At 36.5% G+C, this 23,972-nt stretch overlaps 3 protein-coding genes across 5 annotated transcripts; 2 read left to right on the forward strand and 1 right to left on the reverse strand.

Annotated features, from left to right (window-relative positions):
- Positions 1-21,739, reverse strand: LOC105786127 (uncharacterized). 3 transcript variants are annotated; one of them, XM_052634658.1, is made up of 5 exons: positions 21,312-21,736; positions 20,217-20,812; positions 19,684-19,770; positions 19,045-19,189; positions 1-267 (listed from the first exon to the last, which is right to left on the reverse strand). In XM_052634658.1, exons 1-5 carry the CDS (start codon positions 21,570-21,572, stop codon positions 253-255), a joined length of 1,104 nt encoding a protein of 367 aa, XP_052490618.1. In that variant the 5' UTR covers positions 21,573-21,736; the 3' UTR covers positions 1-252. The 3 variants fall into 3 exon arrangements, with proteins under 3 accessions (XP_052490618.1, XP_012467891.1, XP_012467890.1); XM_012612437.2 differs by lacking the exon at positions 1-267 and adding an exon at positions 9,488-9,760 and having other exon boundaries at positions 21,312-21,739; XM_012612436.2 differs by lacking the exon at positions 1-267 and having other exon boundaries at positions 18,836-19,189.
- On the forward strand, positions 588-4,675 carry LOC105787084 (probable beta-D-xylosidase 7). Its single transcript, XM_012613530.2, has 6 exons — positions 588-1,049; positions 1,131-1,430; positions 1,505-1,674; positions 1,739-1,836; positions 3,129-3,890; positions 3,967-4,675. Exons 1-6 carry the CDS (start codon positions 660-662, stop codon positions 4,554-4,556), a joined length of 2,310 nt encoding a protein of 769 aa, XP_012468984.2. The 5' UTR covers positions 588-659; the 3' UTR covers positions 4,557-4,675.
- On the forward strand, positions 6,106-9,261 carry LOC128042978 (probable beta-D-xylosidase 7). Its single transcript, XM_052634651.1, has 6 exons — positions 6,106-6,587; positions 6,671-6,966; positions 7,059-7,228; positions 7,324-7,421; positions 7,598-8,362; positions 8,471-9,261. The coding sequence occupies exons 1-6, from the start codon at positions 6,179-6,181 to the stop codon at positions 9,061-9,063; spliced, it is 2,331 nt and encodes a 776-aa protein (XP_052490611.1). The 5' UTR covers positions 6,106-6,178; the 3' UTR covers positions 9,064-9,261.
- Positions 21,740-23,972: the final 2,233 nt, after the last annotated feature.

Genomic DNA, 23,972 nt, shown 5'->3' on the forward strand with positions numbered 1-23,972 from the left:
TAATATAATAACTCTTTATATTTTAAAATAACCAAACTTAATCAATACAATAATAATCTAAAAAATAAAAAATAAGTAACTCAAAATACAAAAACTAAATCCTTAGATGGATAACGTTAGAAACATAACTTGGCTGAAACAAGCGCATGGTAGCAATTTACATACATGTAACATTACCTATCTCAGCGATCAACCTTCTTTGAGAGTATAGATTTATGCGATGAACATACATGACACTGCTTTCTTCCCCCGTCAATTTGGGTCCTCCTGGAGAATTCAAGATTTCTGTTAGTTGGGCTTATACAGTGAAATATTTGCTGAAATGAAAAGTACTTTGGCCCAATCTTCTGGGTAAAAGCTTCGGAAATTCATGCCAAAAATTAAATATTTAATCATTTATTTTGGTACAAGTTACAACCGTTACACTCGCACGTAACCCTCGGTGCTGACCCAACCGTGAAAAAAGGAAAAGAAAAAGGTAGAAGAAAGCTAATCTTTACATATTACCCAAAATACCGACTTGGAAATGTTGAATGCAAGGGCAAGCATGTCATTAACAATTCTGATAAATGGATCTAACTGAAACAACTTCACTTGTCGCTGCACTAGGAAATAGGAAGTTACTTTGAGCTTCAGCTTCACTACTGATAACCTCCACAATGAAGTTTGAACAACTGTGTTTGGTTTCCTTAACATTGTTCATCCATGTTGCTTCAACAACTACGCCCCCGTTTTCATGTGATTCATCAGACCCAACAACAAAAAACTACCCATTTTGCCAAAGTACACTCCCCGTTACTCAAAGGGCTAGGGACCTTGTTTCCAGGTTGACCTTAGATGAGAAAATCTCTCAACTTGTTAACTCAGCTCCTGCAATTCCACGACTTGGTATCCCCGCCTACGAGTGGTGGTCGGAGGCACTGCATGGTGTTTCCAATGTCGGCCCTGGCATCAAGTTCGATGGTACTATCAAAGCCGCCACTAGCTTCCCTCAAGTCATTCTCGCTGCCGCTTCTTTTGATGCTTATCAATGGTACCGCATTGGACAAGTAACTCTCTCTCTCTCTTCTCTCCTTGCTTTATAGTCTAAACTTTGTTAATCTTCAAGACTCTAATACTTGTTAATGAAGGCTATTGGAAGAGAAGCAAGGGCAATATATAATGCAGGAGAGGCAAAAGGGTTAACATTTTGGGCACCAAATATTAACATATTTAGGGACCCCAGATGGGGAAGAGGGCAGGAAACACCAGGGGAAGATCCACTTGTTGCAGGGAAATATGCAGCGTCGTACATAAGAGGGATACAAGGTGACACTTTTGAAGGAGGGAAACTTGGGCAGCATCTTCAAGCTTCAGCTTGTTGTAAGCATTTTACAGCTTATGATTTGGATAACTGGAAGGGAATGAACCGGTTTGTCTTTGATGCTCGGGTAAGTAACGTAAAATCCAACTTGGTTGAAGAAGAAACTGTTGAAGCAAGTTGTTTGTATTTGTGAAATGGTAGGTTACGGTGCAAGATTTAGCGGATACATACCAACCACCGTTCGAGAAGTGCGTAAGGGAAGGAGGAGGGAGTTGCATGATGTGCGCATACAATAGAGTGAATGGAGTGCCAAGCTGTGCAGACCCCAACCTCTTGTCAAAGACGGTGAGAGGCGAATGGGATTTCAAAGGGTAATATATTTTTGGTTTGAATGCTTTTATTTGGGAATTGTGGAATAATGGAAATGGTAAACAGGTATATAGCATCGGACTGTGATGCAGTGGCCATCATCTATGACGCACAAGGATACGCCAAATCACCCCAAGATGCTGTGGCTGATGTTCTAAGAGCTGGTATTATAATCTTCTTTATCCTATAAACCATTGCACTCAAGACTCCACCCGCTATCATCCTATACGTTTTTTAAGGACTTTTTGTCTTCTTTCGGATGCTTAGATTTTTCTTTTTTGTAAGTTTCAACTCTTTATTTATTTATTTAAGCAACTCTTTAGTTGTTGAATTTGATAATTTTTAATTTGGTTTATAATTTTTTTTGTGTATTAGCCTTCTAAATTGGATTCAGTCAGGTAGTTTAAGTTTTTTTAAACACCATTAAAAGGTAATGACATGAAACATCTGAATTTCTTTTAAAAAATAAAATTTATAATAAAAATAGATTATAAGAAATTTATAAATTTTTAGAAAATATTAAAAATAATTAAAAATAATACAAATTTTAAGATTTAATTTTTATTTGAAATTAGAAAACGTAAAAAATTATTAAAATGCATGTTCAAAATGAGTGGGATAAATGCAGGTTTATCTGGTCAAAATTCTAAAAGAATATATCTAAAACTGAGATTTTAAATTAAAATTATTAGACGTGCAATTTTAGTAATTTATATAAATCTCTATTATTTTTATATTTTTATATTTTTCTATTATATATGTTTTATAAATTTAGATTTTATATAGAATATATATTTTTTAAAAATCATCTTAATTGTATTTAAAAAAGGACTAAATTGTTTGTTAGGATTTAAGTTTGGGTACTAATGTGAACAAGAAAAGAGTACATGAACCAATTTTGGAGAAGTTACCAAGTTTAGGGACTAATGTTGCTTTCTCCCTATTTATTTTTTATCTAATTATGCCCTTGGTCATTGTACCTTCAACTTTTGAAATTTAATCTCTACTTTTAATTCCAAGAAATTAATCTCCCTACTTATTTGGTTTAAAAATTAAAATAAGATATTTGGATACTATAATGCAACGTATTCAAATTTCATAAAATTCATTATCAATATTATCAATTGAACTTTAATTTTCAAATAATTCCTAAAATAAAAGTAAAGTGACAATATTTCAAAATACGAAGAAAATAGGGATTGAGGCATAATTAAACCTTTGTTTTATTTTATTTTTAAGTGCTGTGCACCCCATTTTTATATATGGGTAGAGTGTAGGTATAGGATTTTAAAAAAATCCGACCAAATTTTGATAATTCATCTATGATCATATCTGTATCAAGCATCATAAAAGAATTTCAAAGGTGATAGTTGTCTATGTAATTTCTGTGCTCCAAATGACACTTAGCATTTTATAAAATTTCATTCTTGTCATTTATTTAGATGCCATTTCACAGGCATGGATGTCAACTGCGGATCCTACCTGCAGAAATACACGAAATCAGCAATACTGCAGAAAAAACTGCCTGAATCCCAGGTAGACCGAGCTCTCCATAATCTCTTTGCTATTAGAATGAGGTTAGGACTTTTCAATGGCAATCCGCTGCACAATCCTTTCGGCAACATCAGGGCCGATCAAATTTGCTCCCCCGAGCACCAGATTCTAGCACTCGAAGCCGCTCGTAACGGCATTGTCCTTTTGAAGAACCATGCAAAGCTCCTTCCGCTTCCGAAGTCAGCCATGTCCCTGGCTGTAATTGGCCCTAATGCAAAATCCCCGCAGACACTTGTAGGAAACTATGCAGGTCCTCCATGCGAGTCTACTACTCCTTTGCAAGCTCTACAGAGCTACGTTAAGGACACCGTTTACCACCGGGGTTGCGATACTGTTTCTTGTTCGAGCATTGCGATTGATGAAGCAGTCGATATAGCGAAACGAGCACATTTCGTGGTGTTGATAATGGGGTTAGACCAAACTCAAGAAAGAGAGGCCCTTGATCGTGTCGATTTATTGCTTCCTGGGAGGCAACAGGAACTCATCACCAGTGTCGCAAAATCCGCAAAGAAACCAGTTGTTTTGGTGCTTCTCTCTGGTGGTCCAATTGATGTATCTTTTGCCAAGGACGATCACAGGATCGGAGCCATTTTGTGGGCTGGTTATCCCGGACAAGGAGGTGGTATTGCCCTTGCCGAAATAATCTTTGGTGATCATAATCCAGGTAACAAATAGGCATTGATAATATTGCCGTTCATTGCTATTTAGTTCACTACATGCATGTTTTTGTATACATGCAGGAGGGAGACTGCCGGGAACTTGGTATCCACAAGATTATACCAAAGTACCAATGACAGACATGCGAATGAGACCAGACTCGTTTTCGGATTATCCAGGTCGCACTTACAGATTCTATGAAGGAGACAAAGTGTTTGAATTCGGCTATGGCCTTAGTTACTCAAAATATTCATACAAATTCACTCATGTGTCCCGAAAGAATCTTTACTTGAACCATTCATCAAGTTTACATACAACTAGGAGCTGGGATTCCGTAGGGTACAAGCTTGTATCGGAGGTAGGCACGCAAGTGTGTGATGAAAACAAGTTCAAGGTTGGTGTGGGAGTGAAAAATGATGGGGAGATGAGCGGTAAACATCCGGTATTGTTGTTTGCGAGGCAAGGAAAGGTTGGAGATGGGAGGGTGAAGAAACAATTGATTGGGTTCCAAAGTGTGGTTCTAAGTGGAGGGGAAAGGGGTGAGATTGAGTTTGAGGTAAGTCCCTGTGAGGATCTAAGTAGGGCTAATGAGTATGGGGTGATGGTAATGGATGAAGGAAGGCATTTCTTGGTTGTAGGAGATGATAAATTGCCGGTTACTATTATAATCTGATGCATGTGGGACTTACTCGTAAACCCCCAAAATGTCGGCCATAATAATTTTATCAGAAGTCCCTAAGATCAAATGTATATCCTAATTTAAGAAACTACTTCGGTTTTCTATTTTATCTACTTTTTACTTGTCGGTTTTAAGTTATTTTTTTTATTGTCGGTTTCAAATGTATATCCTAAAACCTTTTTTATTTTTTTTTTATTTTCCCCGTTTGTTTTAAGTTACATGTTTGGGTCTACCCAACCCTTTCAATAATGATGTCTCTGGGAATTGAAGGTGGCATAAAATATTTATTGAAATCTAAATTAGAAAGAAAAATTATTCCATATATTATAGATAAAGATTAAAATTTTCACACAATTTTTTTGGAGGGACAGAGATTGGATACTATAACAATAAGATTAAAATTAATGGTGGGTGTGTTTGGATTCAAAAATAACTATAGGAGAAAGGTAAAATTAAAAAAAAACAAACTATTAAAATGATAAATAATTAATTTATTTTTATAAAAATATTAAAAAGATTTGAAATTATAAATTTATTAATAGAAGAAGAATATGTACATCAATATTCTTATAGATATTTTTATCAGTTTCTTTATAATCATTTTAAAATATTTATTATATTAAACGATAAATAATTTTAAAGAAAATCTCTACAATGATCCCCCTAGCTGTGGACCAATATTGGCTAACTGCAAACCACTCCAATCTACATCATTGCTAAAGTTGGATTGAATTAATGGAAGTGATTACCTGGTTTAGTATATCATCTCTTACATCCATCAATCAATAAGTTGATATTAAAGATGACAAGTGAGGATTTAGAACATTCTATCTTATTTTTCGAAATTAGAAAATTTTATAAGCAGAATTAAATTATATATTTTTACGATAATAAAAATATAATTTTATTATTTTAATAATTTATATTTTTATAATTTTTAAAAGATTAAATTAAATTTTTATTATTTTGTGAGAGACCAAAGTGTAACTTTATCATTATTAATTTAAAATTTTATAAATTAATAAAGAGACCTAAAACCCCTAAACAAAAGTAAACTATCTTCATCATTTCGATTCAATTTGGCGAGAAAATCAGCAACTTTATTGTTTATTTTGGCACATGTTGGATGCTCCATTGAACTGCCCTTTCTAGCAACTGGTGTATACGCCTAACCAAAGTAGAACTAAAATTTCTTGAATTGTTGTCCTGAATAATTTGAACTGTTTCTTAATAATCAATACTCTATTGAACCCCTGTTTCAATAGAAGAGACACATTCTCAAAGATATCTCAAAGTTCAGCCTCCAATACTAAGTAAACTCCCAAAGAACTATTGGATCCTAAGATCCGATACCCTTTCGTGTCACATGTAAGTAGCATATAATTTTCAAATAATATAAATTACATAATATTTAAACATAAAAATATATATTAAAAGAAGTAAATTTTTAATGTAAATTTTTGTTTTATCCGAAAAATTCAAATAAAAGTTTAGAAAAACAAACAAGTTGTAAGAAATGAGTGAGTAGATGGAATGAGAACAGTGACCTTGTCGGTCTTATAAAAACGCTAACGCTTCCTGCTCTCTACTTCACAGCTCAAAAAATAGTAACGAAGATGAAGTTGAAATATCCCTTTGTCCTCATTCACATTAGTACAGTGGTGTTTATCTTAGCAGAGTCAAGTCGGCCGCCATTTGCCTGCGATTCATCTCACCCACTAACCAAATCTTACCCATTCTGCAAACCTACACTCCCCATCAACCAAAGAGTCCAAGATCTCATCTCCAGGCTCACACTAGATGAGAAGATATCCCAACTCGCTAACTCAGCTCCACCCATTCCTAGGCTCGGCATCCCCGAGTATGAATGGTGGTCCGAAGCCTTACATGGTGTTGCCTATTTCCCCACTTTACATACTGGTATGAGTCTCAACGGAACCATTCAGTCCGCCACTAGTTTCCCCCAAGTCATTCTCACTGCTGCTTCCTTCGATGTTCATCTTTGGTACCGCATTGGTCAGGCAAGTATTTATAAAGACCATTTCCTTTTTGTATTTTTCTACTTATTAATATCTCGTGTTTACGTGTTTATGATGGCTTGCAGGCAGTTGGAAGGGAAGCTAGAGCCATATATAATGCTGGACAAGCAACGGGGATGACATTTTGGGCACCAAATATTAACATATTTAGGGACCCTAGGTGGGGAAGAGGGCAAGAGACACCAGGTGAGGATCCTGTTGTTACTGGGAAATATGCAGTCTCGTTCGTGAGAGGGATACAAGGGGATACTTTTGAAGGAGGGAAACTTGGCCATCATCTTCAAGCTTCAGCTTGTTGTAAGCATTTTACAGCTTATGATTTGGATAACTGGAAAGGAGTCAACCGTTTTGTCTTTAATGCAAAGGTTAATATTTGTTTGTTTGCTTCAGTTTGATTGATTATTGGACTGCTACGTTTAATTATTATGTCCTTCCTCTTTTTTATTATGGATTTCAGGTTAGTTTACAGGATTTAGCAGATACATATATGCCTCCATTTCGGAGTTGCATAGAGGAAGGTAAAGCCAGTGGGATAATGTGTGCTTACAATCGTGTTAATGGAGTCCCCAATTGTGCAGATTACAATCTCTTGTCAAAAACAGCCAGAGCACAATGGGGTTTCAATGGGTAATAATGACAAAGACTGTTAATAGCACAAAAATACAGGTTATAATTCAAACAGATAACAAACTTTGTGGTTTTCTTTGGTTAAATATAATCAGGTACATAACATCTGATTGTGATGCTGTCTCCATCATTCATGAGGAACAAGGATATGCTAAATTACCAGAGGATGCAGTAGCCGATGTTCTTAAAGCTGGTATGAATAGCTTTCTTCTATGTTACAAGTACGAGTATTGAATATCTGTATGTATCTGACCCAAGTATGGTCAAATTTTTCCATGTATTAGACTGTGATGGTGTCTCCATCATTCTGATGCTTTTCTTGCTAGACGCATCATATGAATCTGAACTTTTTGATCGATGAATTCACAGGAATGGATGTCAACTGTGGTAACTATTTGAAGAACTACACCAAATCAGCTGTCGTAAAGAGAAAATTGCCTATATCTGAAATAGATAGAGCCCTTCATAACCTTTTCTCTGTTCGAATGAGACTGGGGCTTTTCGATGGCAATCCACTTCAACAGCCTTTTGGTAAGATTGGTCCAGACCAAGTTTGTTCCCAAGAGCATCAGAATCTTGCCCTTGAGGCTGCTCGCAGCAGCATTGTCCTTCTAAAAAACAACTACAGACTCCTCCCATTTTCGAAAGCAAAAACTGCTTCTCTTGCAGTAATAGGCCCTAATGCCAATTCTGCAAAAACACTACTTGGCAACTATGCAGGCCCTCCTTGCAAAACTGTTACACCTCTGCAAGGGTTGCAAAGATATGTTAAAGACATCACGTATCACCCAGGTTGTAATGCAGTTAACTGTTCTTATGCTTTGACTGACCAAGCTGTGAAAGTAGCAAAAGGGGCAGAATATGTGGTGTTAGTAATGGGATTGGATCAAACCCAAGAGAGGGAAGAACTCGATCGTGTAGACTTGGTTCTTTCACCAAAGCAACAGAACCTGATCTCTATAGTCGCAAGAGCAGCTAAGAATCCAGTTGTTTTGGTGCTTCTTTCTGGAGGTCCAGTAGATATAAGCTTTGCCAAATACGATAAACACATTGGAAGTATTCTATGGGCTGGTTATCCAGGTGAAGCTGGAGGTCTTGCATTAGCAGAAATTATATTTGGTGATCACAATCCAGGTGAACTCTTATACTCATTCATTAAGCTTGTATGCTAACAAAGGCAATAAGACATTCTTATACTGGAGATAAATTTACTAAAGCTATAAGCTTCATATTTATATGCAGGAGGGAGGTTACCAGTTACTTGGTATCCACAGAGTTTTGTTAAAGTACCAATGACAGACATGAGAATGCGTCCTGAACCATCATCAGGCTATCCTGGACGCACTTACAGGTTCTACCAAGGACAAAAGGTTTTTGAATTTGGTTATGGTCTGAGCTACTCAAACTATTCTTATGAATTTCTCCCTGTCGCACAAAACACGGTCTATTTAAACCATCCAGTAAAGTCTCCAAAGGCTGAGCTTGAGAACTCAAATGCTCTCAAACACATACCAGTTTCAGAGATAGGAACAGAACTTTGCAATAAGAGAATCCCAGTCACAGTTAGAGCTCAAAACCATGGTGATATGGCAGGTAGGCACCCACTTTTGCTATTTGTCAGGTCAGCAAAAGCTGGTAATGGGAGGCCTGAAAAACAACTGGTTGCGTTCCAGAGTGTTATTCTGAATGCTGGGGAAAGAGCAGATGTTGAATTTGAGTTGAGCCCTTGCGAGCATCTTAGCACAGCCAATGAAGATGGTTTGATGGTCATTGAGGAAGGTTCTCATTTCTTGAGCATTGAAGACAAAGAATCTGAGATAACAGTCATCCTATGATACAAAGGAATGGCTCTCAAAAACACGGGAAATACAATCCTGCTATTCCAATAAAAAAAGCTGTTTTGTCTCCTTTAAGAATAATTTTCTCTTGCTTGCAAATTATGAGTGATGATTTTGTATTCCCTACAATGCTATTTCCCTATTAGGAACAAAGCAATGCAGTAAAAGAATGAAAACAGAACCTTAAAGCAGTAATCTTGGAAGCCTGCTGCCCCCTCCCCAACCCATCACTCACATCACCACTCTATTTAAGCTATCACTCTCACAGTGTTCTTAATTTCTAGTTTACAAATATTTTGGTGATTGCTTTCTTTAATTTCAACTTTATCAATAGAAACATGCAAGAGGATAAGAGAATGCTTACATGATTTGATTGATTAGATTTGAAAATTTTCAAGACATGAATAATAAACATGAAATCAAACGTCTAAACCCAATTAATTTTATCCATATATCTAAACTTCCAAACAACAGAAGAACATGGGTCTAAATTAATAGCGTTCTTCTTTCTTTTTAACCAAACTACAATATAATAGCTTTCATTTTCTCGACAAAGTACAAAGGAGCACTGAGCAGCAGTAAAAACTTAAAAGAGTTAAAGAAACAGATCGGATGCTGTTACAAAAGTTGTTCAAACTGACGAGAGAGGTCGTCTGGACTTGCCGCTCACAGGGAAGCTAAAGAGGCTCATGACCTATGTTAAAAGAGTCATGAAGATGACGTCAATACTGACACATAAAACTGGAGGACGTCAATACTGACACATAAAACTGGAGGACTAACACTAGCAGAAATCATCTATTTTGGTGACCATAACCCAGGTGATCTCAGTTATGATTGTAGGATAAGCTCCAATCCTTTGAATCAAAAAACTAGGAGACGCAATCCATCACTATTGATTAATGACAATATTACAATACATGTTTCAATTCAAGTGAAAATTTGCCTGTTACTCAGATACCAACAAAGTTTCATCAAAACACCGATGACATACATGAGAATGTGCACTGAACCATCTTCCTACAGAATCTATAAAAGGCCCAAAATTTTCAACTTCAGCTATGGGCACAGCTTCTCAAACTATTCTTACAAATTCCTCCCCATCGCCCAAACAAAGCTCTACTTCAAACAGTATTCCTGAACCATACTAACAGGAAGCCAAAACCTATCAGATTTGTATCAGTTTCAGATATGTACACCAACAGCAATGAGAAGAGGAGGTTTACAGTCAAAGTTGGAGTTCAAAACTCTGGAGGGATGGCAGGAAGGCATGCGGTGTTGCTCTCTCTCTCTCTCTCTCTCTCTATATATATATATATATATTAGGTATTCAAGGATGCGAAACTGAATCCCACGAAACAAATTTATGGGATTCCAGAATGTGAATCTGAAGACAGGAGAATGGGGAACTTGGAACTTAGCCCTCCTGAGCACCTTAGCTAACCCAATGAAGATGGTTTGATGGTTAAGGAAGAAAGTTCTAATATCTTGATTATGGAGAACAAAGAGTATATCAGAATTGTTGGAATCCCTATAATTAAGGATAGAAATCTTACCTTATTACTATTAGTTCTCTTGTAAATAGAAACTAATCTCAGTTACTGATTCTTAGGAAATTAGGATATCAATTACTGATTCTTAGGAATTAGGATTTATTTCCTTTAAAATGATTATTTCTCTCTTTATAAATTTGTAAACTAAAGCAGTAGAAATTGAACTGAATTTTTTCCTCTGAGTTTTTTCATGGCATTAGGGCTTTAGGATTCATTCGATCCTATTTTTTTTTCTCTAATTTCCCTTCCTAAAAATTCCTTCGGTTTAGTCCTCCAATGGGTGATATCAATGAAAATTTCTCTAAAACTGAGACATCACAAATAACTCAGAATATCAATCAGGGAATCACTCAAGGTGAAATTAATTCCTCCACTACTGCTGATGATGTTTTTGATGTTCGCTTAACCAAAACACAGCTTGAGACTCTCCATAAGATACTTGGTACTCCCACTACTCATGGATCTCTAGCCACTCAAGGTACGCCTCAACATTGCTTTTGAATCTAATAATCAATCTCCTTGGATACTCGATTCAAGCGCCCGATCACATGACAGTGACTCCACGTTGTTTCACACCTACACTCCTTGTCATAACAAATCCGAATCCGCATAGTGACGGTTCTTACTCACCTATGGCTGGAATAGGAGAAGTACAAATGATGAGAGTTTTCTCTCGATAAAGTCCTACATGTCCCAAACTTGTCCTGTAATTTACTTTCAATTAGTAAACTTACTAAGGATGAAAATGTTCTTGTTGAATTTTCTCGCAATTGGTTGTGTGATACAGAATGTAAATCGGGAGGATAATTGGCATCGCTAAAGTTGATGATGGACTATATATTTGGAATAAAAACAGTACACAAGGGGGATTGGCTCTATCCACTTCAAAAGAGGACACTATTATGTTATGGCACCGTAGGTTAGGACATCCAAACTTTGTGTATTTGAAAAAAATCTTCCGCTGTTATTTCGAAATAAAAGTATTAGTTCCTTGAAGTGTGAAATTTGCCAATTATCTAAACATACCCGTGTGCCATACCAATTAAAACCACATATTCAGTCCCAACCTTTTTCGTTAATCCATAGTGACCTATGGGGAGCTAGCCGAGTGAAAAATATTACAGGGGCTAGATGGTTTATAACATTCATTGATGATCATACTAGGGTCTGTTGGATCTATCTACTCAAAGAAAAATCTGAAACACCCAAAGTATTCCAAAATTTTCACTCAATGGTTCGAACCCAATTCAACTCTACCATACATACCCTTCGTACTGACAATGGGAGAGAATACTTCAACTCTGTCTTAAGTCCATACCTTTCTGACCAATGCATTATACACCAAAGCTCTTGTCCTGACACTCCTCAACAAAACGGGATCTCTGAGAGAAAAAATCGTCATCTCCTTGCTGTGGCTCGAGCCATAATGTTCACTATGAATGTTCCAAAATACTTGTGGGGAGAAGCTGTCCTCACTGCCTGTTATCTCATAAACTGAATGCCATCAAAGATCCTCAATTTCCAAACACCTCTAAATACTCTTTTAAAGGCCTTCCCTCTATTTCATGTTCCTAATCTTCCAACCAAAATATTCGACTGTAAAGCTTTTGTCCATAACCATCAACCAAATCAATCCAAACTTGATCCTCGAGCCCACACCTGCATCTTCATTGGATATTCCCCTACACAAAAAGGCTATAAGTGTTACTCACCAACATTGCGTCGAATATTTGTCTCTCGGGATGTTACCTTCTTTGAAAATGAATCATACTTTGCAGCATCTCATCTTCAGGGGGAGATTTTTAACGAAGATGAGACCCTTAATACTCTCCTCATTATACCTCCTAGTCTTACTACTACTATCACAAACAAACCTATCCCACATTTAGTTGTTGTTTCCCCTGTGCAGCAAGAATTTAACACCGTCCTTCCCAATAACAATACCTCCACCGAAGTACAACAGCCACCTGATCAAGGAAAACAGCAAATACAGGTTTACTCCCGACGGAATCGTTCTCCTGAAACTGATACAGCAGTGCCAATTACATCTCCAACCGAGGACTGTTCTGAAACAGAAGTCCCACCTCCGTCACCATCCATCTATCTTCCAATTGCAGTTCGAAAGGGTACAAGGAGCTGCACTCAACATCCTATTTCTCGGTTTGTATCCTATGGAAATTTATCTAAGTCTTACAAAGCTTTTGTGACTAATGTTGATTCTGTAAAAACTCCAAAAAATATAGAAGACGCTCTTGAATCAGCTGAGTGGAAACAAGCCGTGATGGAAGAAATGAAGGCCCTAAAAAAAATGAAACATGGGAAGTCTCGGATCTACCTAAAGGAAAAAAAACCGTAGGGTGCAAATGGATTTTCACTATGAAATTTAAACCCGATAGCCGTATAGACTAATACAAAGCTCGACTTGTGGCTAAGGGATTCACCTAAACTTATGGTCTCGACTACAACGAGACGTTTGCACCGGTTGCCAAGCTAAACACCGTTCGAGTCCTGCTATCTCTTGCTGCCAACCTTGATTGGCACTTGACTCAATTGGATGTAAAAAATGCTTTTCTCAACGGGGAATTAAATGAGGAAGTATACATGGATTTCCCACCCGGGTTTGAAGAAAATAAGGGCCAAGTGTGTAAGTTGAAGAAGTCCTTGTATGGGCTGAAACAATCTCCACGAGCGTGGTTCAGCCGATTTGCAAAAGCTATGACTAGCAGAAATTACATTCAAGGACAGGCAGACCACACCATGTTCTACAAGCACTCGAAAGAGGGTAAATGCTGCATCCTTATCGTTTATGTTGACGATATAATATTAACAGGAAATGACTCGAGCGAAATTTTGAGATTGAAAGAATTTCTTGGTACAGAGTTTGAACTTAAAGACTTGGGGAGTCTTAAATATTTTCTTGGTATGGAGGTAGCAATGTCGAAAAAAGGTATATTCATTTCCCAAAGGAAATATGTTCTTGATCTACTATCGAAAGTTGGTTTGATAGGCAGCAAACCAGCTAAAACTCCTATGGAGTTTAACCTTAAATTGGGAACTAATGAGGATGGAGAAGAAATCGGCAGGGGGAGATATCAACGTCTAATAGGAAGGCTCATCTACCTATCTCACACCCGTCCTGACATAGTCTTGATGTGAGTGTTATTAGTCAAGATATGCATGCCCGAGGAGAAGCACTGAAGTCGCATATAGAATACTAAGATATCTAAAAGGAACTCTGGTAAAGGCACAGTACTTCAAGAAGACTCACAACCAAGCGTGGAAGTCTACATCGACATGATCAAGGCAAGGTTCTCGCTAATGATAGACGGTCTACATGCGGCTATTGTAGTTATGTTTGGGGTAATCTCGTGACGTGGAGGAGCAAAAAACGATCTGTGGTAGCATGCAAGAAGGCAGAGGCGAGTATCGAGCACTATCTCATGATATATGCGAAGGAGTTTGGATACAAAGACTTATGAGAGAACTAAAAGTGCCTTATACGGACCTATGAAGATGTCTTGTGACAACCAAGTCTGCTGTCAAGATAGCACATAATCCTGTGCATCATGATCGGACCAAACATGTGGAAATAGATCGTCACTTTATAAAAGAAAAAATACACTCGGAGAAGTATGCATCACCTACCTACCTACTAGAGAACAAGTTGCGACATATTAACTAAGAGTTTGAGCGAAACATGTTTGAAGAACTTATTGGCAAGTGGGTTTGATTAACATTTACACTCCGACTTGAGGGGAGTGTTGGAATCTCTATAATTAAGGATAGAAATCTTACCTTATTACTATTAGTTCTCTTGTAAATAGAAACTAATCTCGATTCATCGATTCTTAGGAAATTAGGATATCAATTACTGATTCTTAGGAATTAGGATTTATTTCCTTTAAAATGATTATTTCTCTCTTTATAAATCTGTAAACTAAAGCAGTAGAAATTGAACTGAATTTTTTCCTCTGAGTTTTTTCAAGAATTATGATCTGAACAAGGACGGAGAGGACTGTCACATCCCAAGATCGAGGTCGGAAGTTTTCGTAGTGCGAAGTGAAGGTTTGTCAGTGTTCCGACAAACTGGGATTGCCAAAAGTCGGGCGAACTGAGAGTTTGCCAAAGTTAGGCAAGCTGGGTGCTCACAAAGAGAGTTTCAGTAAGGGGATTCACCGGCAGCAGTGCACTCCAAATGATATGGTATGGGGTTCTCCAGTTTCTCTGTGAGTCAGGTTCATTAATGTGTTGGCAAGCTGGGGTTCGCTAGTTTGTTTGGCGAGTTGGGGTTCGCCAATTTGTGTGGCGAACTGAGTTTGCCGGTTAAAGATACAGTCAGACTCAAATTAAGAAAAAGTGATTTAGTATATTTAGGAATATTTTAAGTGCAAGTAACAACTTTCTAAGTCAAATAGGGTATCCAAAGATATCTAGCACTCTTAAGTCTATACATACAACCCTTAACTCTATGAAATTCTTCACTAAATATTCTATCCTCAAAGTCTTTGTTCTAGATTCTGTTCATAGCAATTCGGGTAAGTCTCTGTCCTGTTAGGATTGATCGTCCCAAAAGCTAGGTTCGCTTGCATGTGTGAAATCTGTATGCTCTGTTAGTAATTTTCTTGTTTATTGCGAACCAACCAGACCATCTTCTAACAAGGACAAAGGTAAAGCCAAATTCATTTAAGTTTCTTCGTTTTCAGTGAGTGGTCTGAGATTACTCCGATTATGTTATTTATTATGTTAACTGTAATGTTTTCTAAAAAGGAAACTCTGATTTCGAAACCCAAAAGTAAGTTTTTTGAAAAGTTCTGTTTAAGCTACGGAACTATATTTTAAAAGGATGATTTTAAACCACAGTTTTATGCGAGCTCCTATACGAGCCAATGTTTTAAGAATGTTTTGAAAAGAACAGTTTTTAAACTGTGCTTTAAAGGCACTTAACGTGCAAGCTTTTATAAGCAAATGTTTTTCAATTCACTTTATGCGAGCTCTCTATTAAAGCTCAGCTTTGTACAAGCTCTCTCATTTGTGTACCAAAAAGTGTGAGTGTTCACTAAGCTTCTATTTCATTCAGCGTGTTCCTTTGCGAACTAGGTTGGGTATTTATATATCCAATGAGACAAAGTTTTGCTTCTCAGTGAGCCTAGCTCTATATACGAGTTTTCTGTGATATGTTTCATTCTATGTGCTTTCTTGCTAACTAGGTTGGATATAAACATATTCAACGAGACAAAGACTCTATTTAACGAACCAGTCGTGCGACCAAAGGTTGACTCTTCGAGATTTTGATGTGTGAATTGGTCCTGCAACCGAAGGTAAACCTTGTTTAAAGTTTTCTAAAAATTATGTACGAGCTAACTTCGCGGCCTAAGGCGAGCCCAGACTCAGGTTTTTAAATGATTTTGAACAAAACTGGTCTCGCAAGTTTAATGCAAGCTCCTTTTAAAGCAAGTTTTCAAATAAATGATTAATAAGCATCGTTTTTTTTAACACTGTTTCCATAAAAGATGTTTTTCTGTTGAAAGATGCGAAATGGGTCACGCAATCCTACCCACGAACCCAACACGCAAAACGTTTACAAACTAAAGTTTCTACTGTTTTCAAACACTATTTTTAAAGCATAACGTTTCTGATTATTCACTGAGTTCTCAATGAACTCACCACTCTTCTCTTACTTCTCAAGTAAGTAAGTCTCGAATAGCATTGACGAGGTTGACGATCTGGCGAAGCACCTAACTAATATTGGCGAACATAACGACGAGTGATAGGACTTTATTATGTTGTTTATAACAATATTTATATCGTTGATTTGATTACTAAACAATTTACTTAAAGTTGAATTTAGTATGTTTTATTTTTAAGTTAATTTTATTCTTGCAAACCATGTCTAGAAACATATGTTCTATTTCCATTATTAATAAATTGATGTTATTCATACATGTGTATTTTTGTGATCCATTTATGTTGCATAAATTACTTGTGTGCTCTTGTAGTGTTAATTTATTTACATGTGAACCACTGTATGCTGATTACAAACGTGCCCCTATTGTGATAGTTTTATTACATGCGAGACCCTAGGTATGCTTACCATATTGACATGCGTACCCTTACCTTTGCAAACCCTTACATGTTTGCGAGAACCCTGTTTAAGTGTAATATTCCTTTTTGCATGCATATTTTTTCTTGTTTGTAAAGACTAATAATTAGTGAAACTATAATTTATGAGAATTTTAGGTGTTATGTGAACTGTTGTGAACTTAAAAGTTTTATATCGTTGTATGCGAACTGTTGTATCTTGCGAATTCATGTTTTTGTGCGAACCTATATTGAACTGCGAACTCATGTTTGTGTGTTGGCCTGCGATCTCTTATGATATTAAGGTAGTTGAGCTATGTTTGAATGTTATGTGAAAGGTTTAAGTGATGCGAAACTATAAATGTTTCTAAGTATATAACAATTATTGTTTTGCTATAACAATTATTGTTTTGCATGATTATGTACTCTGATCTATTTTGCATGCAAACTCTTATGTTATATGAATGCATGACTTCCGTTGCTTTGTTAAAGTTTAAACACCTTATTCGCATGTTATCTCTAAGTGGTGTATTGGAGGTTAAGTTAGGAGTTAATGGAGAGTCACATCGGTGGTTAATGTGACACGCTAGATTCGGGTCGAATCTACTCGGTCGGGTTTGAGGTGTTACACGGACTGACAAATTCAGCAGGTTGATAGCCAAACAATCTCTAGTTAATTTGAGTAGCCAAGAAGCTAGGCATCACCAGATAGGAAATCACAACCACTAGCCAAACAGATATTGCCCTAAGCGCTTTATCGTTCAGGTATAACTTGCAAATCAATGCAATACAATTTCATAAACAACAATCAGCTATACAGATAACAAAATTAGGAAAACTAATGGCACTCGAACTAATATCAAATTTTCATTCTGCACCTAAGCAGATTTTTTTGTTTAAAGCAACCCCTGAAATATGATAAGTGATAAGCTGTAAAAGTAACATATTTTAATCTCATTCTTAATGTATTTTTGGATGATTAATTATGCAAATTAGTGATTTCGATGCTAATAATCCTTTAAATTCATGTTTCTATGCTTAGGAGAGCATTTGGGAGCGAAAAGAGAAAAAAAAAGCCAAAATCGGACAAATAGAGCTGTTTTCAGTATCCACACGACCTGGGCATTTCCACACAGGCAGGCCACACACCCATGTGCCAGCCCGTGTCGATTTCGCACCCTACTTCCCAAATACGCGGAAAAACCCAATTTTTAGGCTTTCTGAACATTCTAAAGTCTATAAATACCAATTAGAAGAGGACCTAAGAGGGCAACCAGAGGAGATCAAAGAAAACACTTGAAGAACGCCATCGGGATCAACTCGGAAGTGGAACCCCCTCAAAATCGAAGATCTTTATTTAATTTCTTTCGAAGTTTTATTGAGTTTCTTTATGTCTTGTGGTTATCTTAACTTTGAGATGTTTCCATTCAGTATTATGAATTAAATTCCCTAGATACCTAGGAAGGATGAAAACTATGATGAACCTTATTATTTAATTTCTGTTTTACGCGATAAATATTTGATTCTTATTCTCAATTATGTATGCTTATTTCGTGTTTTAATATTTTTGGGATATTAATTCATATTTAATGTGCTTATTTCAGTGGGGTAAAAGTCCCTATTTAAGAGTAGATCTAGTATAATTGAGTGGAGTTGCATGCAATCCTAGAAATAGGATGACATAAATCTACCGGATTAGAGTCAAATCTTTAATTAGAAAGAGATTTCTATTAATTAACCTAGAGTTAGTTGTTCTTACTCTCGAAAGAGATATTAACATAATTTAGGGATTTCTACAGATCAAGACACAAGTGAATAAATCGTTTAATCTAGATTTATAATAATAGGTGAAGTTTAGGTGGATTTTTTTCCTAGGTATTGTCTATCCCATTGGTTATCTTTGATTATTTTCTTATTTTATTCTCTGTTGCGTTACTAGATAAATTAGATTAGTAAATTTAGATTAAAAACAATCACTCCAATTTGTCAACTAAATAATAGAAAAATGATAATTACTAGTACTTTTAGTCCTCGTGGATACGATATTCCCTACTCACCATAACTATACTATTGTTCGATTGGTGCGCTTGCCTTAGTCATATTTATAGTTAGTTTAGTGACCATCAATAAGATTATGATGTTAAATCACCAGCTATGTTAAAAGATGACACTAATGTGAATAGTGCACAACATAGAATGTTTGGCAAGTATTCCAGAACAATCAACTTAAACCTTTTGGTTCTAGTGTATTTGATACAACAATAAAGAATAGAAACAGAACCAGAGCAGAACTATAGGCTATTAGTATACGAGATTCCCTAGCAACAGAGCAATAGGTGACACTTACTGCACTTTTGTTCCTTTGGAAGGTTGCAACAATAAAACCTGGATCATCCCTCACTTTCCATGTCATGGCTGGAATTGTTACCTCTCGAGTCCCATCTGGGTGAGTGTGGTCACTAAATTCTTGTGTGTGAGCACTAAAAATAATCCTACATACAGAAAATGAAAAGGAAATTGATGTCACAACATAAAATCCACTTCCATGTCAGTTCTGGAAGATATTCTCTTAAAGCAATAGAAAATTCTATAACAAGAAGGGAAATAACAGACATTCGACAAAAAGAAAAATTTGCTTCACTTCCCAAAGTTAATAATGTAGCTACTTCATCAATGTTACTTTTGTGCCTGCAGCCATATCTAACTAACATCAAAGATGCCAGTAGGTAATAATAAGTTCTATTATGTGATACTTAATTTGTTGAAAATGTAGTTAGTCAACATCTAATCCTCCAAAGATGCAATCTAAAAGATATCAAATTCGTTCAAAGCATACAATTATGCCAGAAAAGGGGAAAATGAATTATTATCGGTAGTTGAAGACGGTTAAATAATAGCAGGAGACATACATACAATTAGGTAACAATAGAAAGTGCAAAGACAAGCAAACAGAAAATTCCTTGCAGATTCTCTGGTGGATGCTTACCTAGGTTTAAGAGCATGAAAAATGTATTCAGTAGCATTTGGTGGGACAGTCTGTGATAGATCATAAGGGCCGGTCCCAGAAAAGCCTCTGGAGGAAAAGAAAATTGGAACTATTGATTAAAATGCTTTGCAGCAGAAGTGGAAAATAAAAATAAAAACAAAATATTACATGGTAAAAATTCAGTTTACATGCATATATTCCATTGACATGATTAAGGAATGCCATGCTAACCCAGATCTCAGAAGTGCACAAAATTTCGCTTAAATTATTTTATTTAACAACATTATTCATCCCCTTGATCTCCCATGATCCCACGAATAAAATGGCCTTGACCCATGATTGACCAGGTAGTAGAAAGATGACAGTTCAATCTATAATTACTTGGCCATTGGGAACTGAATATTAAGATAGCAGGTTCAATACCATACCCTTAACATCCAATTACCGAAACTGAAGTGCAGACATGCAACTTTTAACATTAAGGAATTATTCCATGATAAGCCATATAGAATGCAGTGATAAGAAAAACTTACTCGCGCTGTGCTGAAGCTGGAACTTTGCCCGATGGATCAATGATAGACTTGAAAGTACTACCTTCCCATATATGGGTCTTCCCCGACCGATACAAGGGAAAATGAAGTAATAGGACAGGACCAGAACCGGATTTCATAGCATTTACTCTCCACCTGAAGTCATTGGACATTTCGCTAAACATGCCAAACCCATTGTTTGCTTCATCCATGCCTTCTATTTCCATTTGTCGACCCACACTTTCCCTTTCTATAACCTTCTCAACATCAAAACGGAGTTTATTGTTACCACAAAGCAACGCAACAGCGTTAAGTGAAACAAAGCTGATATTGCTAATTTCGAAAGCACCACATCCCGATGAATCCAACCCCGGAAAATTCCTAGCTATCCAAGTAACAGAGTTTGCACAAAGACCACTACACTCTCCAACATCCCTATCACCAAGAATAACATGTAAAGGAAGATCAAGAAATGGACCCAACATGTTATCAAACTGATCAAGCACCGATAACCATTTAGTTCTCGACAACTCTGACCCTTTCGCAGAAACATCACCTAAGACTAGTAGCATATCAGGGTTCAAACTCTGAAAAGATTTCTGCATTGTATATTAGCGAAGATTATCAATATCTTTAACTTCAAATTTTTTTAAATAAAAATACAAAACCAAGCATGTTTTAATGAAAAAGAATTATAAGCTTATTCCGTGACTAGAGAAATGTATGATCATATAGATAGGACAACTATATTTGATTACCTTATGAGTTTAACTATTTCCCTATCTTTAATCAACATGGTTTAGCTTTTTACTAGCTTCTCTTTTTTGCAACTTCCAGAATAGGAGAAATAAATTAAAAAGATCCTAAATACACTGGCATTTCGGAATCCCTATATATCTCTACTCTAGAATGAATGTTATTTATCATCAATGGCAACTTCACACCTCCAATCCAGCAAGGCCAAGTCATGTTTCAAAACAAAATATCCCATTTCCCTAAAGAATTCAATGAACCCAGATCATTATTTCAATAATTAACATCACTTTCACTTAAAGCATAAGATAAAAGCAAACAGAGATTACAAAAAGAAAAATTGACCTTGAAAAACTTGGACATGTAATAGTCTCTGAAATAGAGGTTGACAAAACCAGCTTCAGAGCCAAGCAAGAGCAAGTTGGCAACCATCATAACCTTAAGATCCTCCAGCGAATCATCTACGTTCTCGACATGTTTGTCGGGACTGTAGGTGGTGCTTGGGAGGAGTTTGCAAGAAGGGAATGAGACCCACTCTTCGTATACCATGAAAATAGAGATCATTATTACAGGCAATAAAGACCTCCAAGCAACTGCTGCCATCATTTTCTTTTGTTGGCGTTTTGGTCAAGAGGGGTTATTGGGGGTTCGCCATTTTCACTGTTGTTGAGCACAGAACTCATTGTAAAAAAAAAACATTAATGGAAGATAATTAGACCCAGTTCATCATCTATATTTTATACTAATACTCGGCTGGTTGGCCCACATCTAGATCTAGCAACGACCCACCAACACCTATTTTGATTCTTCGTAGTAATTGATATAAATCTAAAGGATAATAGTATGAATGAACCTTTTACTTTAGCAAATATTTTAATATGATACATATATTTTCAGAATATTGATTGTAGCCCATGAAGTTTCTACCACATCAGCCATAGTCTCCAACGAATAATATAATATTGTGTTTCCATGTCATTAAAAAATTTTCCGACCTCCATTCTAACTCTTCTTTCCCTCATTCTTCCTCACTTTTTGCCTGCAATTCATTCTCTTCAACCTACGTCTCAAAAGTATTTTTCTACCATCTCTTTATTTCGCACTCACACACAACAAGTAGTCGAACGTTTCTCGAGCTAAACATGCATTGTTTTGAAGAGAAGTTATGTATCTCTCATACATTTGGATAAAGTGCGAATCTTTAACACTATATTTAAGTAAATAATTATAAAGGGAAAAAATTAAAGGAAAATAAAAGAGGAGGGTTAAGGAAAGGAAATTATATATGCAATGGAGGAGCCTAGTAGAAGTTCAGGGGTCATGGGCCCCAAGATTTAAACTTTTTGCAATTTAGCTTTTCTTTAGATATACTATGACCTTCCTAAAAATATAAATAGGCCCTCCCAAGGTTTAAAATTTTTGCAATTTCCTCCTTTGTATATATACTATAGCCCTTCCAAAAATCGATTGATTATATGTTTAAATTGATTGTTATGGTGAAATATTGATTCTTCTGTTTTCGAATCGATTGTTTATATATTTAAATCGATTGTTATGTAGTACATCAGATTTTAGCTTGCCCCCCAAAGTTAACATTCTGGTTCGACCACTGTATATATGTTTATTTTATTTGGAAAGTTAAAATTAATAAAGAAAAGTGAAGTGAAGGATTTTTCACTACCTTTGTTTGGTTAAATTGTGAAAAATTAAAAAAAATTAATTATTTATAATATTTTTGTAATCGGCCCAATTTGCCCGGGCCCGATTCAAATGTAAACAATAGATGTTCAGTCCATTTACAATAAAAATAAGCCCAAATTACAAAACCCAAACCCCATACCCAATCTAAAAACAGTGGCCCAATTACAATATGGCCCAAATACCCAAAACAGTAGCATCTAGCGCCGCAGCCAAGCCCCTTCGCACGAGCCAAGTCTCCACGCGCGCGCCTTCACCAAACTTGTACCTGCACGGCAAGAAAGGCAACAAAACAGTATCGACAAAGATGGCAAGAAAATCAAAAAATCGCGAATCAAGCATATATGAATGGATTTCTTTTTATTTTCTTGTTTCATTACGGCTATAAAGAGCCACTGAAAATACTGTAAAAAAGACATTGAGAAATCAATAAAAAACGAGTATTTCAAAAAAAAAAAAGAATAGAGAATCCAATATTGAGAGAACAGAAATCAATCCAAAAGGTTTATATTTACAGTTTTTTTTATTTTTCGCTTCACTTTAATCTACTATTTTTTTTCATCTGCATACAAATAAAACAAACAAGAAAAAGAGTGAAAAACGACCTTTATTCGAGCCCAAATCGCCGTGGATGGCCGAGGAAGTCGCCTCCGAGGATAGATGACCAGAAACCGAAAGGTTTCTTAAGATTTGGAGCCTTTTCGTCAATTTTTTGAAGATTTCGGGGTTAGATTTGGGTTTAGAGGCTTTGAAAAGATCGGATCTGAGGTTTTCCTCTTTTTCGGCCACCGCATACGGCAGCACCGTCGCCGGTGACCGGTGGCCGACGCGGTGGTCCCTTCACCAGACTTTGGGCCGGTGCCTGGAGAAGAAGAGGGGGGAGAGTGTTTCATATATTTTTTTAAAGAAAAGGGAAAAATGAAATTTTTTAAGGTGTTTTTTTGGCTTAAATAGCCTAGTGAAACGACGCCGTTTCACTTGGCCTCCCCAGGAGCCAAAACGGCGTCGTTTTGGGGAGGCCGACCCGGAACCGACTCGACCCGGGCAGGATCCGCGTGTTTTTCATGTGGAGGGGTAAATTGTGCTTTAGGCCCCTCCGCTTTTTTAATGTTTTCTCAATTAGGTTTTCTTTTATTTTTAAATTTGCCCCTTTGGTTTATTTCCATTTTCAATTTAGTCCTATTTGAACGATGCCGTTTTAGAGGAGAAGGGAAAATTTCCCTTCCAGTCCCTCTATGTTATTCGCGTGTTCAGTATAATCCTTTAAGTTTTCATTTATTTGTGGATTTAAACCCTGAATATTGTTTC

The sequence above is a fragment of the Gossypium raimondii genome, chromosome 1 (assembly GCF_025698545.1).
Source record: "Gossypium raimondii isolate GPD5lz chromosome 1, ASM2569854v1, whole genome shotgun sequence".
Classification (NCBI taxonomy): domain Eukaryota; kingdom Viridiplantae; phylum Streptophyta; class Magnoliopsida; order Malvales; family Malvaceae; genus Gossypium; species Gossypium raimondii.

Bases quoted from the DNA above. Each gene is read 5' to 3' on its own strand.
- LOC105787084 (XM_012613530.2), top strand. From the start codon at position 660: ATGAAGTTTGAACAACTGTGTTTGGTTTCCTTAACATTGTTCATCCAT. The intron at 1,050-1,130 runs GTAACTCTCTCT...TTGTTAATGAAG, and splicing joins AATGGTACCGCATTGGACAA to GCTATTGGAAGAGAAGCAAG. The intron at 1,431-1,504 runs GTAAGTAACGTA...GTGAAATGGTAG, and splicing joins GGTTTGTCTTTGATGCTCGG to GTTACGGTGCAAGATTTAGC.
- LOC128042978 (XM_052634651.1), top strand. From the start codon at position 6,179: ATGAAGTTGAAATATCCCTTTGTCCTCATTCACATTAGTACAGTGGTG. The intron at 6,967-7,058 runs GTTAATATTTGT...TATGGATTTCAG, and splicing joins GTTTTGTCTTTAATGCAAAG to GTTAGTTTACAGGATTTAGC. The intron at 8,363-8,470 runs GTGAACTCTTAT...ATTTATATGCAG, and splicing joins ATTTGGTGATCACAATCCAG to GAGGGAGGTTACCAGTTACT.
- LOC105786127 (XM_012612436.2), bottom strand. From the start codon at position 21,572: ATGATGGCAGCAGTTGCTTGGAGGTCTTTATTGCCTGTAATAATGATC. The intron at 20,813-21,311 runs GTCAATTTTTCT...TATACAATGCAG, and splicing joins ACATGTCCAAGTTTTTCAAG to AAATCTTTTCAGAGTTTGAA. The intron at 19,190-19,683 runs GTAAGCATCCAC...TTCTGTATGTAG, and splicing joins TTTCATGCTCTTAAACCTAG to GATTATTTTTAGTGCTCACA.